The sequence below is a fragment of the Scyliorhinus torazame genome, chromosome 15 (genome assembly GCF_047496885.1).
Source record: "Scyliorhinus torazame isolate Kashiwa2021f chromosome 15, sScyTor2.1, whole genome shotgun sequence".
Classification (NCBI taxonomy): Eukaryota; Metazoa; Chordata; class Chondrichthyes; order Carcharhiniformes; family Scyliorhinidae; genus Scyliorhinus; species Scyliorhinus torazame.
This window is the reverse complement of record NC_092721.1, coordinates 31,987,092-32,001,149: the sequence shown is the minus strand read 5'-3', so window position 1 is coordinate 32,001,149 and position 14,058 is coordinate 31,987,092. Positions and strand designations below refer to the sequence as shown.

At 44.5% G+C, this 14,058-nt stretch overlaps 1 protein-coding gene across 1 annotated transcript; it reads left to right on the top strand.

Annotated features, from left to right (window-relative positions):
• Nucleotides 1–8,685: 8,685 nt before the first annotated feature.
• Nucleotides 8,686–13,677, top strand: LOC140391573 (SLIT and NTRK-like protein 1). The gene is made up of 2 exons (XM_072476217.1): nucleotides 8,686–10,454; nucleotides 11,229–13,677. The coding sequence occupies exons 1-2, from the start codon at nucleotides 9,758–9,760 to the stop codon at nucleotides 12,611–12,613; spliced, it is 2,082 nt and encodes a 693-aa protein (XP_072332318.1). The 5' UTR covers nucleotides 8,686–9,757; the 3' UTR covers nucleotides 12,614–13,677.
• Nucleotides 13,678–14,058: the final 381 nt, after the last annotated feature.

The window sequence follows — 14,058 nt, the reverse complement described above, 5'->3', positions numbered from 1 at the left end:
CCTCTTATTTGATTGAATTGTTTTGCTTTTTGTGACATCAGGACATTTCTTTGGTTTGGAATGTTTACACAGCTACACAAGGAGATGAATATTGTTTGCAAAGTCCTGGAATCCCACTCCATAAAATATTTACCAAACGTCAGCAGAACAGTAAAGTGGTTTGAAAATATGTGCATGTGAGAAGGGCTCTCACAATACAAACCTTACCTTCAGCTTAATGATAACTATCTGCATGCATCTGATACCCATGCTCATTAGCAGGATAATTCCACATTAATGACAGGGGTTGCTTTTCAAGTGCCCCATTGCAGATTGCAAGGTTAATGTAGACTAGATTCAGGAAAGCACTCAAAAGAAATCAGCAGGTGCTTATGTCGGAAGGCTCACATACCCACTATAGAATCATAAAATCCCTACAGTGCAGAAAGAGGCCATTCGGCTCATCGAGTCTGCACTGACCTTACGAAAGAATACTCCACCCATGTCGACTCCACTACATCCCCGTAACCCCATAACGTAACTTGCACATCCCTTAACAATAAGGGGCAATTTACCATGACTAATCACCTAACCCGCACATCTTTGAACTCTGTGAGGAAACAGCAGCACCTGGAGGAAACCCACGCAGACACGGGGAGAACATGCAAACTCCACGCAGACAGTGACCCAAGGCCGGAATTGAACCCGGGTCCCTGGCACTTTGAGGCAGCAATGCTAACCACTGTGCCACCATGCCACCCCTACCTATAATGTCATCAACCACGTCTGCAGCTATTAACACACACACTGGCCAATAACTGGCAAACTCCAGGTCAACACCAAGCTGGTTGGCTAGCTATGCCATCTCTTGTAAATGTACAACAGCCAAAATCCAACAGAGACAGATAAATGCACTACCACATTCAACATTTGTGTCTCCATCTCCTTGCAACCAGTGTAGGGATCACTGATCACCTGCAGAATCAGCCAAAGTGTTGCCCATATATGTATTGAACTGATACATCAAGGAAAGCAGTCGATATTTCTTTCTGCTTGTCTGCTGTATAACAAGAGCAGATGATGCAGCTGGCCAACTTCACCATACAGTGACATCTCTTATGAACAAAAGGTCAGTTATGGAACATAGAACATAGAACAGTGCAGCACAGTACAGGCCCTTCAGCCCACGACGTTTGGCCAACCATTTATCATAATCTAAGATCAACCTAACCTACGCCCCTTCAATTTACTGCTGTTCATGTGCCTGTCTAAGAGTCGCTGAAATGTCCCTAATGACTCTGACTCCACGACCCTTGCTGACAGTGCATTTCATACACCCACCACTCTCTGTGTAAAGAACCTACCTCTGACATCTCCCCTGTACCTTTCTCCAATCACCTTAAAATTATGTCACCTCGTGACAGCCATTTCCACCCTGGGGAAAAGTTTCTGGTTATCCACTCTATCCATGCCTCTAATCACCGTCTACATCTCTATCAAGTCACCTCTCTGCCTTCTTTGCTCCTGTGAGAAAAGCCTTAGCTCCCTCAACATTTCTTCATAAGACATGCCCTCCAGTGCAGGCAGCATCCTGGTAAATCTCCTCTGTACCCTCGCCAAAGCACCCACATCCTTTCTATAATAAGGCGACCAGAACTGGACACAATATTCCAAGTGTGGTCTAACTATGGTTTTATAAAGCTGCAGCAAAACCTCGCAGCTCTTAAACTCAATCCCCCTGTTAATGAAAGCCAACATACCATACGCCTTCTTAACAACACTATCAACCTGGGTGGCAACTTTAAGGGATCTATGTACGTGGACCCCAAGATCCCTCTGTTCCTCCACACTTCCAATAATCCTGCCTTTAATCCTGTATTCAGCATTCAAATTCAACCTTCCAAAATGAATCACTTCACATTTATCAAGGTTGAACTCCATCTGTCACTTCTCAGCCCAGCTCTGCATCCTGTCAATGTCCTGTTGTAACCTGCAACAACCCTCAACACTACCTACAGCTCCCCAACCTGCATGTCATCGGCAAACTTACTAACCGACCCTTCCACTTCCTCATCCAAGTCATTTATAAAAACCACAAAGAGCAGACGTCCCAGAACAGATCCTTGCAGGACACCACTGGTCACCGATCTCTAGGCGGAATACTTTCCATCCACTACCACTCGCTGTCTTCTTTTGGCCAGACAATTCTGTATCCAGACAGCCAAATTTCCCTGTATTCCATGCCACCTAACTTTCTGAATAAGCTATCATGGGGAACCTTATCAAATGCCTTACTGAAATCCATATACACCACATCCACTGCCCGACCTTCATCAATGTGTCTCATCACATCCTCAAAGAATTCAATGAGGCTTGTGAGGCATGACCTGCCCCTCACAAAGCCATGCTGACTATCTTTAATCAAACTATGTTTTTCTAAATAATCATAAATCCTATCTCTCAGAATCCTTTCCAATGTTTTGCTCACCACAGACGTAAGACTAATGGGCCTGTAATTCCCAGGGATTTCCTTATTCCATTTCTCGAACAGGAAAACAACATTCACCTCTCTCCAATCATCCAGTACTACTCCAGTGGAGAGTGAGGACGCAAAGATCATCGCCAACGGCGCAGAAATCTCCTCCCTCGCTTCACGTAGTAACCTTGATTATATCCCGTCAGGCCCAGGGGACTTATCTATCCTGATGCTTTTCAAAATTTCCAGCACATCCTCCTTCTTAATATCAACCTGTTCGAGTCTATTAACCTAGTTCACACTGTTCTCATGAGCAACAAGGTCCCTCTCTCCAGTGAATACTGAAGCAAAATATTCATTTAGGGCCTCCCCCATCTCCTCAGAATCTAGGCACAAGTTCCCTCCACTATACCTGGTAGTTATGGTATCCATTTACCCATCCAAGCATCATATCCCTTCCTCTTCATCTGCCACCACCATGTATTCCTCATCTGTACACCATGGTTTGCTCAGTGCTACTGCTTCCAGCTCATCAGCTGCATTCCCCAGGATGATCTTTACATTTGGAGATGCAGGGTGCTGTTACATGCTGTCCAGTTCTGGGCTTCTGGCAATGCTAATACAGCTCTACAATGACAGAAAAGGGAGAAAAGTCTGAACAGTAGCCCCAGGGTACATAGAGCAGAGTTTGTTGTATTACATAATGCTGCCTGTGGTAGACATATGGAACCAGGATACTCACCTGAGCTTCAGAAAAATCTGCGGCTTGCTTTGTCCTATTCTGATCATGCCCGGCTATACAAGGATGTCCCCAAGTGATCTCTTTCAGCAGAAGGTAAAATCTGAGTGTTCCCCACCTTTGGTTCCTTTCATTTGTATTCTGTGTTTTCCAGTGATCCTCAGGTGTTGTAAACTAAAGGAGCGCATGTACACGAGCAGATTTGTGCTCAACCTGCAGCCCATCCTGTGTATCAATAAGTCATTAAGTACCATGTAGTTAGGCTGTGTTATGATCCTTGTAGGTGCAAAGCCCCTTGAAATCATTCATTTCACAAGGCTTTCAATTGTAAGCAACAGCTTGAAGATTTACTCTGCTGAATTATGGATATACGTGGTCAAAAATGATGGAGCAGTGGGAGGGCTCAGCATGGACTAGCAGAAAGTGGGAAACAGGTTGACAGACAACACATTCTGCAAATGTAGAAATCTAGCTGATAGTTGGAACTGTTGGGTAGCTGCAAATGAGTAGCTTTCTTGAGAAGTGTGATTATCTTCTGCATCTGGTCTCAAGATATGCTGGCAGTGCATTCAGCAGTGATGTTCATTACTGCTAAGCACGCTGCAGTATTTTCCCCCAGACCCATATCTGGATTGGCAAAGGAAGCATTCCTCCATGTATTAAACTCATGCAGCAGAATCTCTATCCGAGGCACGATACAGGGAGTTTGAGTGGTGCGCAGGTACAAGAGGATTGATTTTCACTTTGTTCATCCAACATAAACCAGCTGGGCAATTAAAATTATCCATAGAACATATCCACACCAATCCTGCTGACATCCAACAGGTTCCAATCTTACCCTTTTCTAATAAGCAGGCATGAGGGACACCAACCAGAGGCTCAGGAGTTTGTCATTATTTACGCACAGCAAGTACCAATTAACTCATTGGAGAGTAACTGCAGTTTTAACGGGAAGCCTTTCAGGCTAACCTTTTGGAAAGAAGAGCTGGGGCTGTGCCCCCCCCCCCCCCTCCCGCTTCCTGTGGGGCCAAGATCTTCTTTTGCACCCACAGGGAATGCTGCGGCATCCCCCATCCTGGGCTTCCACTACCCATACCATGAGGTCCGGGACACACCCAAATCTCCTCAGAATCACTTACCTGAGTGCTGTTTTATCCCAACTGCCAACTGCCCATCGGGTTCAGGCAGAAAACTGATAGGGCTTACCCTGATGAGGACTGAGATGTACATTGTTCCTAGTCTCATGCCGCCAGTGTCCAGACTGACTACCTCTCACCTCACCACCCACCCTGACCTTCTACCCCGACTTGCATTCAACTCAGAGCTTTTGTTCCACGTCTCTGCTCATTTTGCCTTTTATCTCCCATGCAAGTTGAAAGGTTGAATCATAAAATTTAAGTATTCATTTAAATTGTAATTGTTATTTTTTAAGGGTGACTGCCATGAAATGTCTTCATTCCCCACCCACCCCCCACGCCTAACCACATATTCTGTAATGTGAAGCATTAACCTGAGCTCAGGGAGACAGTCTAGATATCAATGTTTCACAAAAGAAATGATAGACGTGTGGAACAGACTAGCAATGGGATGAGATGAGATCATATAGAATCATAGAATTTACAGTCCAGAAGGAGACCATTCGGCCCATTGAGTCTGCACCGGCCCTTGGAAAGAGTACCTAACTTAATTCCCCCATCTCCACCCAATCCCTGTAACCCAGTAACCCCACCTAATCTTTTTGGGCACTAAAGGCAATTTAGCATGGCCAGTCAACCAAACCTGCACATCTTTGGACTGTGCGAGGAAACCAGGAGCACCTGGAGGAAACCCACACAGACACGGGGAGAAAATGCAGACTCCGCACAGTCTGTGACCCAAGCTGAGAATCGAACCTGCGACTGTGAATCTGTGAAGCAATAGTGTTAACCACTGTGCTACCGTGCCACCGATGAATAATATAAGTGAAATTAAGTGGGAGCACTTCCTTTGAAAGAATTGATCGAGATATATAAAGTAATATGGCATGTTTTGAACTAAGTGAACCTTAAATCTTCTACGAATTAACACAATTGGGGCCATGTTTTGAAAATACTTTTTGTTTTAAATTGCATTGAAATACTCCTAATTATATTTAAGAATGGTAGCCAGTTCAGTCTTATTACTACAGTTGAAAATGGCTTTATCACAAAAAATACGCATTTTTAGCTAATGCCTAGTCTGCATCCTGTGAATAACCTGATTCTGAACAACTGAAAATGACTTAAAAAAATATATGTAGAATTATTAACAAGTAACTTACGTTAATAAATAGAGATACTTTAAGTAATTTATTGTGTGTTTGAAAGAGGGTATAAGTTTAAGTTTATTTTTTGTGCTTCTACATTTGTGTGCTAAAAAAGGGTTAAAACTTCAGTTCAGCTTCATGTTAAACTAAGGTGCCTGTAGATCTATAGATTTAGTTTCATGTTAAACTTTGCCTGCATTGTAATGAAGCATAAAAGCTTTTACTGAGCAATCAACAGCCCATGCTGAGAAAGCAGAAACACGTAAGAGTCAGTTTGAACCAGGTAACCCAACAGTAAGAAATTGGCCATGCTGCGTTGCCCCTTAGTGTCCAAATGTTAGGCGGGGTTATGGGGTGTTGGGGGGAGTGGGCCTGGATAGGGTGCTCTTTCAGAGCCAGTGCAGATTCGATGGGCTGAATTCTGCACTGTAGGGATTCTATGATAAAAGTTACTTTAAAGTTCCGTCCCATTCACCTCCATGTAGTCCCCTCATGTCCAGATTATCTTCCTCCATTGGTGCAATGGACGATACCATCCTCACTGTTACTATACTTGTCGTTCCACCAGGAAGTATTTTTGCACTGTGCAAATAGGGAGCATTACTTGTTTTTTTCCCCCCCACACAAGTGACTTCTACCTCTCTCCATCCTGCTATTCCAAATAAAAACGCCAGTAACGGGCCCAAATCAAAATGCGAGCGTCTGTCTTAAATCCAATATTGCAGCAAAGAGCCTCTTCAATGCAAGCTTTTGTAGAATCTCAAAAGAGTAGTAGCTTGACTATAATTAATGCTACAAATACTCGCTGATCTGCGTACAGTGTGGGGTGAAATAAAGTGAAACACAACATTAGCTGCCTTTGGCAATATAAAGCATCAGCTCTGAAATTAGTTAAATATAGACCGTAGTCATCATGGTTAATTTCAGCAGACTGCTTCAAGAGCCAATCCAATAAACCATTTGCATCAAGCATGATGACTTTTGCAGCAGACTACATTTTAATAATGCTTACCAGGAGGCTGGTTTTGCAGAGAACGAGACTTTTTTAAACAAACAAAATGTATATTTTTGTTCAGCTCGGGTCATATACATAAGGTGGAAAGAGCTGAGTAATGCAGAGGTGGCGAAAGCCTTCCTGTATGGATCGCTCTTGTGCAGGCTGCATGTGCTGTATCAGCCTCTACCCTCTCATTATTAACTTTCCTTGTTTGTCATCAATCTTCATTTGGTCCAGGTTGCCTTTGCAGTTGCTGCAGCGGGATGGCGTAGGCTCCTAGGGCATCTCTCTGTCTTCTGGAATCTATTCTCACTCGCAGCATTTTTTATTGTAGATCAGGAATTCTCCGCATCTGTGTGATTTGTAGCAAATCTCAAGTGCGGGATTAGAAAGACAAAAGGCATCTTTGGCCAAACGGGGTAGGACTGCAAAACTATAAATAATCTACTCGGCGGATTAACTTGTGGTGCGTGTCAATATATTGATCAAATGCTGAAGAACCTTCAGTAAATTAAATTAGTAATATGGCTATTTTGAAAACAAAAACTTACGCGAGTTTATTTTATTGTTTTGTATTAATTAGCTCAACTTTTAATGGAAACTCCAGGGAGGCTGATGAAAGTGACTTTATTTTTGACCAATTGTCATTAATGCGGAGGAATGTCCAAGCTTTATTTTTTTTGTAACTGGTGAGTTTGCTGCTAATAGGGCATTTTGCATTAAGCAGTTCTCATTGAATATCATTTGCAGACAATTATTTTCAGCAAACTATATCATTCTGCACCCCCTCCCCCTCTCCTCCAATCCTGCAGACTGTACCCGGACATCGGAAATCAGGATTCCTGCAAATTCTTCCCTAGTCCAGTTCGGGTTATTAAATACAACCTTCCTGTGTTTCCCCAATCGCCACATTTTCGTTTTGCACTCATAGCGGTCTCTTGCCTGCTTTACAGATTCCAGATCCGATTGTCTGCACACCGACAGTAAGAACCAATCTCATTCCCCTCTCAAGATTTCAAAGATGAAAATAGCAACCTTGCAGTTTACGAAAAATGACAGCATTAAATAAATAGATTCAATTGCACTCGGTTGGGGAGGAAATAAGTTATTTTTTTTTGCCCTTCTCGTTCGAGCGCCACGATGCAATTCAGACCAGGACAGAGAAGCGATCAGACGGTTGTTGCCCAGGAACCCTTGCACGTTGCAAGAGTTGCTTGGGAGCGGAGTTCCCTGCCATTGTCAGCAGCTTTTTAACTGTCCGGCCTCCAATGGAAGGCGGCAGTAATTCGCTACAATTGAGTTACATCAACAATCTTCCTGGTTGCACACGGCTAATTCGGCTTTCGGAGAAGGGGCAGGCGATGGGGGAAACCTTCCAATATCATGGCAAAGAAGCGAGAGAGAAACAGAAAGAGAGAGAGACAGACTGAGCGAGACAAACAGACATAGAGAGAGAGGCAGAGAGAGAGAAACAGACAGGCAGAGAGAGAGACAGACAGAGAGGCAGGGAGCGAGACAGACAGATGTACACAGACAGACAGAGAGAGAAGCGGTGAGAGGGACAGTCAGAGAGAGAAGCAGGGAGACAGGCAGAGAGAGAGAGACAGACAGGCAGAGAGACAGACACAGAGAGGCAGAGACAGAGTGACAGGCAGACAGAGAGACACACAGAGAGGCAGACAGAGACAGACACAGAGCGCAAAAGAGAGAGAAAAACAGAGACAGACAGAACGAGAGAGAGCGACTGAGAGAGAGACACAGAGAGTAAAGGTATCTAACTGAACATCCAGCTGTGTTCTGGCAGACTGAGAGCGATTGAGCCCTTCCCCGCCGTGGATCCCAGTTTTTTTTTAACACACACATAATTGGAGCTTTTGTTCGCTCTGTTAGCCCGTTCTCCAGCCGGTGTCCCCATTGCGTTGCGATTCTCTGCAGGAGCGGAGCTGCCGGATCAGCGTCCAGCTCAAACCGTGCTTTTTATTAGCAAAGTGAAGTTTCGCTGCGATTGCAAGACAGGCTCTCTCATCCCAACTCCCCAATCACAAAGAAAAGTTGTTGCAGCAACGTCATTGCACCTCTTCCCCTCCAACACAGCGGATTTAAAAAAAAAGTTACGTGGGAAGGCGTCTAGTTTAGGTATGGGGGGGGGGGGGGGGGAGCAAGTGGGACTGACACACGTCTGGAGTGTTGCACGTAACGAATGCACAACTGCGTGTACGCATTCCAGCCAATGTACATAGGCACATACCAGAGCCAGACACACATACGTGCTGAGAGCTGTGTTAAGCAATCCTTTCATCAAAGGATCCCTTCTGATCCAGACCATTGCGGAAACTGTCCGGGAGAGAGGCAGTGCTGACAGAGAGAGAGAGGGGGTGAAAATCAAAGGAGTTTTCTGTATGAAACAGAAATAGCGAGAGATAATTACCCCTGACTGAGACTCAGTTGATGCGTTGTCTCTAATTGAACCGGAGTTCTGGATCAAATAACACATCGTCCAATATCTACTGTGCCAGCAAAGATCGCAGAGGTGGCGAGGGTGGTGGTGGGGAAGTTGTTCTGCTCCAAATCTGTTTAGGATCAGAAAAAATAACGGATCGCCAGTTTTGGTGGCAGTGTTGGCTGGATCTGTGTTTGCATTGATCTATCCCCCACCCCCATCCCTCCCCCAAACCCTCCTCTCCACTCTCCCAACCTTTCCCCACCGACCAGACAGGAATTATTTTCTGTCCCTCTCTTGTAGCCACCACCGGCTCCGGCAGAAGGGTGTCAGTTCTTCGAGCAGGCACCAAAGTGGAACGGAACGATTCAGAGGAGGGTTTATTAGCGACTCCCCCCTGCACAGAGAGAGAGAGAGAGAGTGGGGAGAAGGAGGCTGGCGGAATATGCGGAGATTGCAGAATTTCTCTCTCGGGCGCGCTGTGCTGAACGGTCAGCGAAACGTCTGGGACATCAGACCAGGAGCCAAGTGCAACTGAGAGAATCTGGATGACCTGCTGCTTATCGCCTTGCAGGAGAGGGAGGGGAAAACAGAGCGAAGAATCGAGGGAACCAAAACAAAAAAGTGTGAGCAGAATGGATTGCAACGCCTGATTTGTTTTTTTGTTTGTTTATTTGCTTGTGCCTATCCGTCTTAGGAAGGTTTGCGTTGCATACCGACACACTGCCGGCTGCATTGATAAAGCAACTGTTCCAGACCTCCCCGGCCCCGGATCTGTTCCACTGCATTTTTATTTTCGGGAGAGAGGTGGTGCAGCGGTCGAATCAATTTCATGGCATGAAATGGGAGCCAAGTGTCGCGGTGTGAAAATGCTGTCTTGGTTTGTGCGGCTGCAAATCGTGCTGGGGCTGGCTTGGGGCAACAGGACGACGGATCTGTGCGAGAAGCTGTGCTCCTGCGTCGAGGTGGAGGGGGTGCTGCACATCGACTGCGAGAGGAGGGGGCTCTCCAACGTGCAGCATTTCAGTGCGCCCACCTCCCGCTTCTACCAGCTCTTCCTGCACAGTAACTCGCTGTCCAAACTCTTCCCCAACGAGTTCGCCAACTTCTACAACGCCGTCACGCTGCACCTGGAGAACAACGGGCTGCACGACATCATCCCCGGCGCCTTCCTGGGGCTGCAGCTGGTCAAGCGGCTGCACATCAACAACAACAAGATCAAAGGCTTCCGGAGGCACACCTTCCTGGGGCTGGACGACATGGAGTACCTGCAGGCGGACTTCAACCTGCTCCGGGACATCGACCCCGAGGCTTTCCGCGACCTCAACGCGCTGGAGGTGCTGATCCTCAACGACAACCTCATCACCTCGCTCCCCGCTAACCTCTTCTACCACGTGCCCATCACCCACCTGGACCTGCGGGGCAACAGGCTCAAGACCCTGCCCCACGAAGGCATCTTGGAACTGATCCCCCGGGTGGCCGAGATTCTGCTGGAGGACAACCCATGGGACTGCACTTGTGATCTGCTGCCCCTTAAAGGTGAGGTGAGGTGGGAAGTCTGGCCTTGCAATTCAATGGGGGTGGGTGAGAGAGAGAGTTAGAGGGCTAATGACGATGATTAACAATTGGATACACTAGATGGCAGAGTTGGGTAAAATTGGTTGAATTCTGAGCTGCTCAGTGTGGTCTGTTTGTGTTAAGTGAAGGCAGCTGGGGCGATGGGGGGGGGGGGGGGGGCATTAAGCCCTGACAATCTGTGCCAAGTCTGAAGTGAACACGAGTTCGTAGCACAGAACAATACAGTCTTAACTGACCCGCACACTGTTCACCCAGAATGGGTTGAGAGGGATAAAGGGGAGATCAGTCAATCGATGAGACTGTTCAGCTCCAGTTCCTAACATGCAAGAGTTTCAGTTGTATGTAGCCTTCTCTGGAGATGCCTCTTCTAGCCTTGAGCAATACAGCACACGTACCATCCTCAAGTTGTAGTTTTATGCTCTTGATAGTTTTCATTTCATGCTTTGTTACTTTTGCCACTTGTCATCAAAGGTAAAATTGAGAGTCGGGGTGATGAAACCTCCAAGGTTCTGAATGCTCCCAATCTATTGCAAATTTGACTAGGATTAAATTGTGTTAATTATGGTCAGAATTGATGTTGGTGTTTAATGTGAACCCTTTATGTCAATACTTTGCACAGTCATTTTGATAAGATATTTTTGTGATGCCTTTTAACAAAATGGCAACAAAATAACAATGGCTGTTGTAACAAACTATCAGGATCATCTCCAACCTATATTGTTTTTTCCCTTCAAGAATGGCTGGAACTCAACTCTTATTCAGCCTTGATCGGAAGAGTAGTTTGCGAGGCACCCTTGCGATTACAAGGAAACGACCTGAATGAAACATCCAAATATGATTTATGTCCCTGGAAGATGGATAATGATTTAAGTCTTGTTGCTCCACCCGCTCAAGGGGCTTCTGGGCTGCCCCCAACTCCTGCCTTTCAGCATCCCAGGTCGCCAACTTCAGCGTCAAATCAATCAAATCCACGCGGCAACCTGCAGAGGACAAGAACTTCGGCCAATTCCGTTGTACCAAATGGCAGTAGTGACCCCCTTTTATTAGCGGGATGCCCAACAGCCTGTAGCTGTTCTATCAATAGTCCTGAATCAGGTCTTGAGATAAACTGCAGGGGCAGTAAACTTGAGAGTATGGCTGACCTTCAGCCCAGACCAGTTCAAGCACAGGAACTCTTTCTGAGGCAGAACAATATAGAAATCATTAGGAAGACTCACTTCCTGGACTACAGCAGGTTGACTTTGTTGGATTTGGGAAATAATGCCATAAGGTTAATAGAAAACAACACTTTCCTTAATCTCACTGATTTGCGTTGGCTGTATCTGGATAATAATAACTTGGAAACACTCATGCCAGATATGTTTGCGGGTCTGCAAAATACAGAGTACCTGAATTTGGAGTTCAATTTAATTCAGTTAATCCTACCAGGCACGTTTAATGGGATTCCAAATCTGAGAGAATTGTTTTTACATAACAATCTGTTGAAGTCTTTGCCTGTAGATGTGTTTTCTACTGTCTCCCTCTCCAAGCTAAGTTTACACACCAACTATTTTATGTATCTCCCAGTCACTGGTGTTTTGAATCAGCTAACATCGGTTGTGCAAATCGACCTTCATGGAAATCCGTGGGATTGCTCTTGTAACATCATAGCTTTCAAGCAGTGGGTTGACAGGATGGGCACTGATGTGGTTCTGAGTGAATTAAAATGTGCATCTCCTGAACAATTCTGGGACAGAGATATTAAGTCAATAAGCAATGAGCTGATGTGCCCGGAATTGTACTCAAAAACTCATCTAACGTTTTCCTCATCAAGTAACATTACCATAACAACAGAGACAGGGACTCATGTAAATCCCTATTTGGAGACCAGCAGAGTTTCAATTTCAGTGCTGGTACCTGGCCTTTTACTTGTCTTTGTTACGTCTGCCTTTACAGTTGTTGGAATGCTGGTGTTTATCTTGAGAAACCGCAAGAGATCAAGAAAAAGGGATAACAACTCTTCTGCTTCAGAAATTAACTCCTTGCAAACAGTGTGCGATTCTTACTGGCACAATGGGCCTTACCATGCAGAGGGACCTCACAGAGTATATGATTGTGTCACGCACTCCCTTTCAGACTAGGCTTCCTGAAGTGAAATGCTGAAAATATAGCGTGTGATTTAAAACAGCATATTATGCGGAGATGAGGACCTTGACAGCGGTGGTTAAGCCCCTGATGTAAATAATGAGACCATAGGCTTCTGCTAAAAATCCTGCAACAGAATGTTGAACTCAGCTTTCTAATGAAAATAGAAAGTGCACATGCCGAGGAAGTGCATATAACGTTTAGAACTAACAATGTCTCTCCCGCTGTGAAACATACAAGTGTTTTGGAAGAAAGCATGGACAATAATGTTGAGCTTTTTAGTGCTCTTTTCATGCTGATATTCCAGATGTAAATGACAATTAATCAGTTGTATAAAAAAAATATAAAGAAGATTTGTTGTCATTTGGAGATATGGGAGAATTGTAAAAAGAATACACAGAAAGAGGAAATAGATGACAGCATTTAGGTTTGACAGTTGTAAATTTGCACGAACGCATGAATGTATTGTACAGAACTGTCTAATTAGAAACAAGTGATGCATGTCATGCATGAACTCAACACCACAGGGATACATCACATAGCTGGAGGAAATAACTATTACTATGCTCCATTCATGAGTACTAATTGTATTCTATGAAGTCATGTATCCAGTATTGATCACGGTGACCTTCCCTGTTTATTTTTTCTGTGATTATAAATTGTGCAGTTTGTGCTATTATTGCTTAGATAAAGTGTAAGCTGCAAGTCCTTCTTGTTTTCGACCATACTTGTTTGTGCATGGTTAGTAACTATTTATTTTATATTATGAATTTTTCCATGTTTTGGGTGTTATTTTATATTTGCTAATGCCTATTTCCATCTAAATTTTCAGAGTAGCTACTATGTTTTGTACCGTGGTAAAGGAGTTAAAATGGCCAATGGAATATTCATTTTTTTAAAAAGAATTGGGGGGGGAATAAATATAGAAACTACACATAAGCATGACCAATTAATGTCACTCAGTTGCTCAAGCTGCATCACTGATATGATGTAAACTGTTCTGTTCAAGTCATCGTTATGTAACATAATAAAACAGAAAATACTACAGAGGTCACACTTAGAGGACATTTAATAGGATTATTTTAGAGTTTTATAATGGCAAATTTTTCAACATTAAAATGACTGGTTTAATCTGAAGGCTGATTTAGTTATTTAGCCATCACGACGGCAGGATTCCCACCTGTACGAAGAGCATTGCACAGGCCTGAAATATTTATCAATCACCATTTTATTTGAACGTTTTGCAGCTTTTAAACTTTAGGAGACCCTGAGATTTTTCAAACGTTCTGAAGGGACCGTGGTGTTTTTTTTTCCCTGAATACAGAAACTAGTAGCATCCAAGGTGCATTGAAGTGACTGCAATCATCCAAAGCTCCACACGGGTTGCTCAAGTAATGATCATCTGGTTCCGTATTGATCTGTGAACGACAGTGTCACTTAT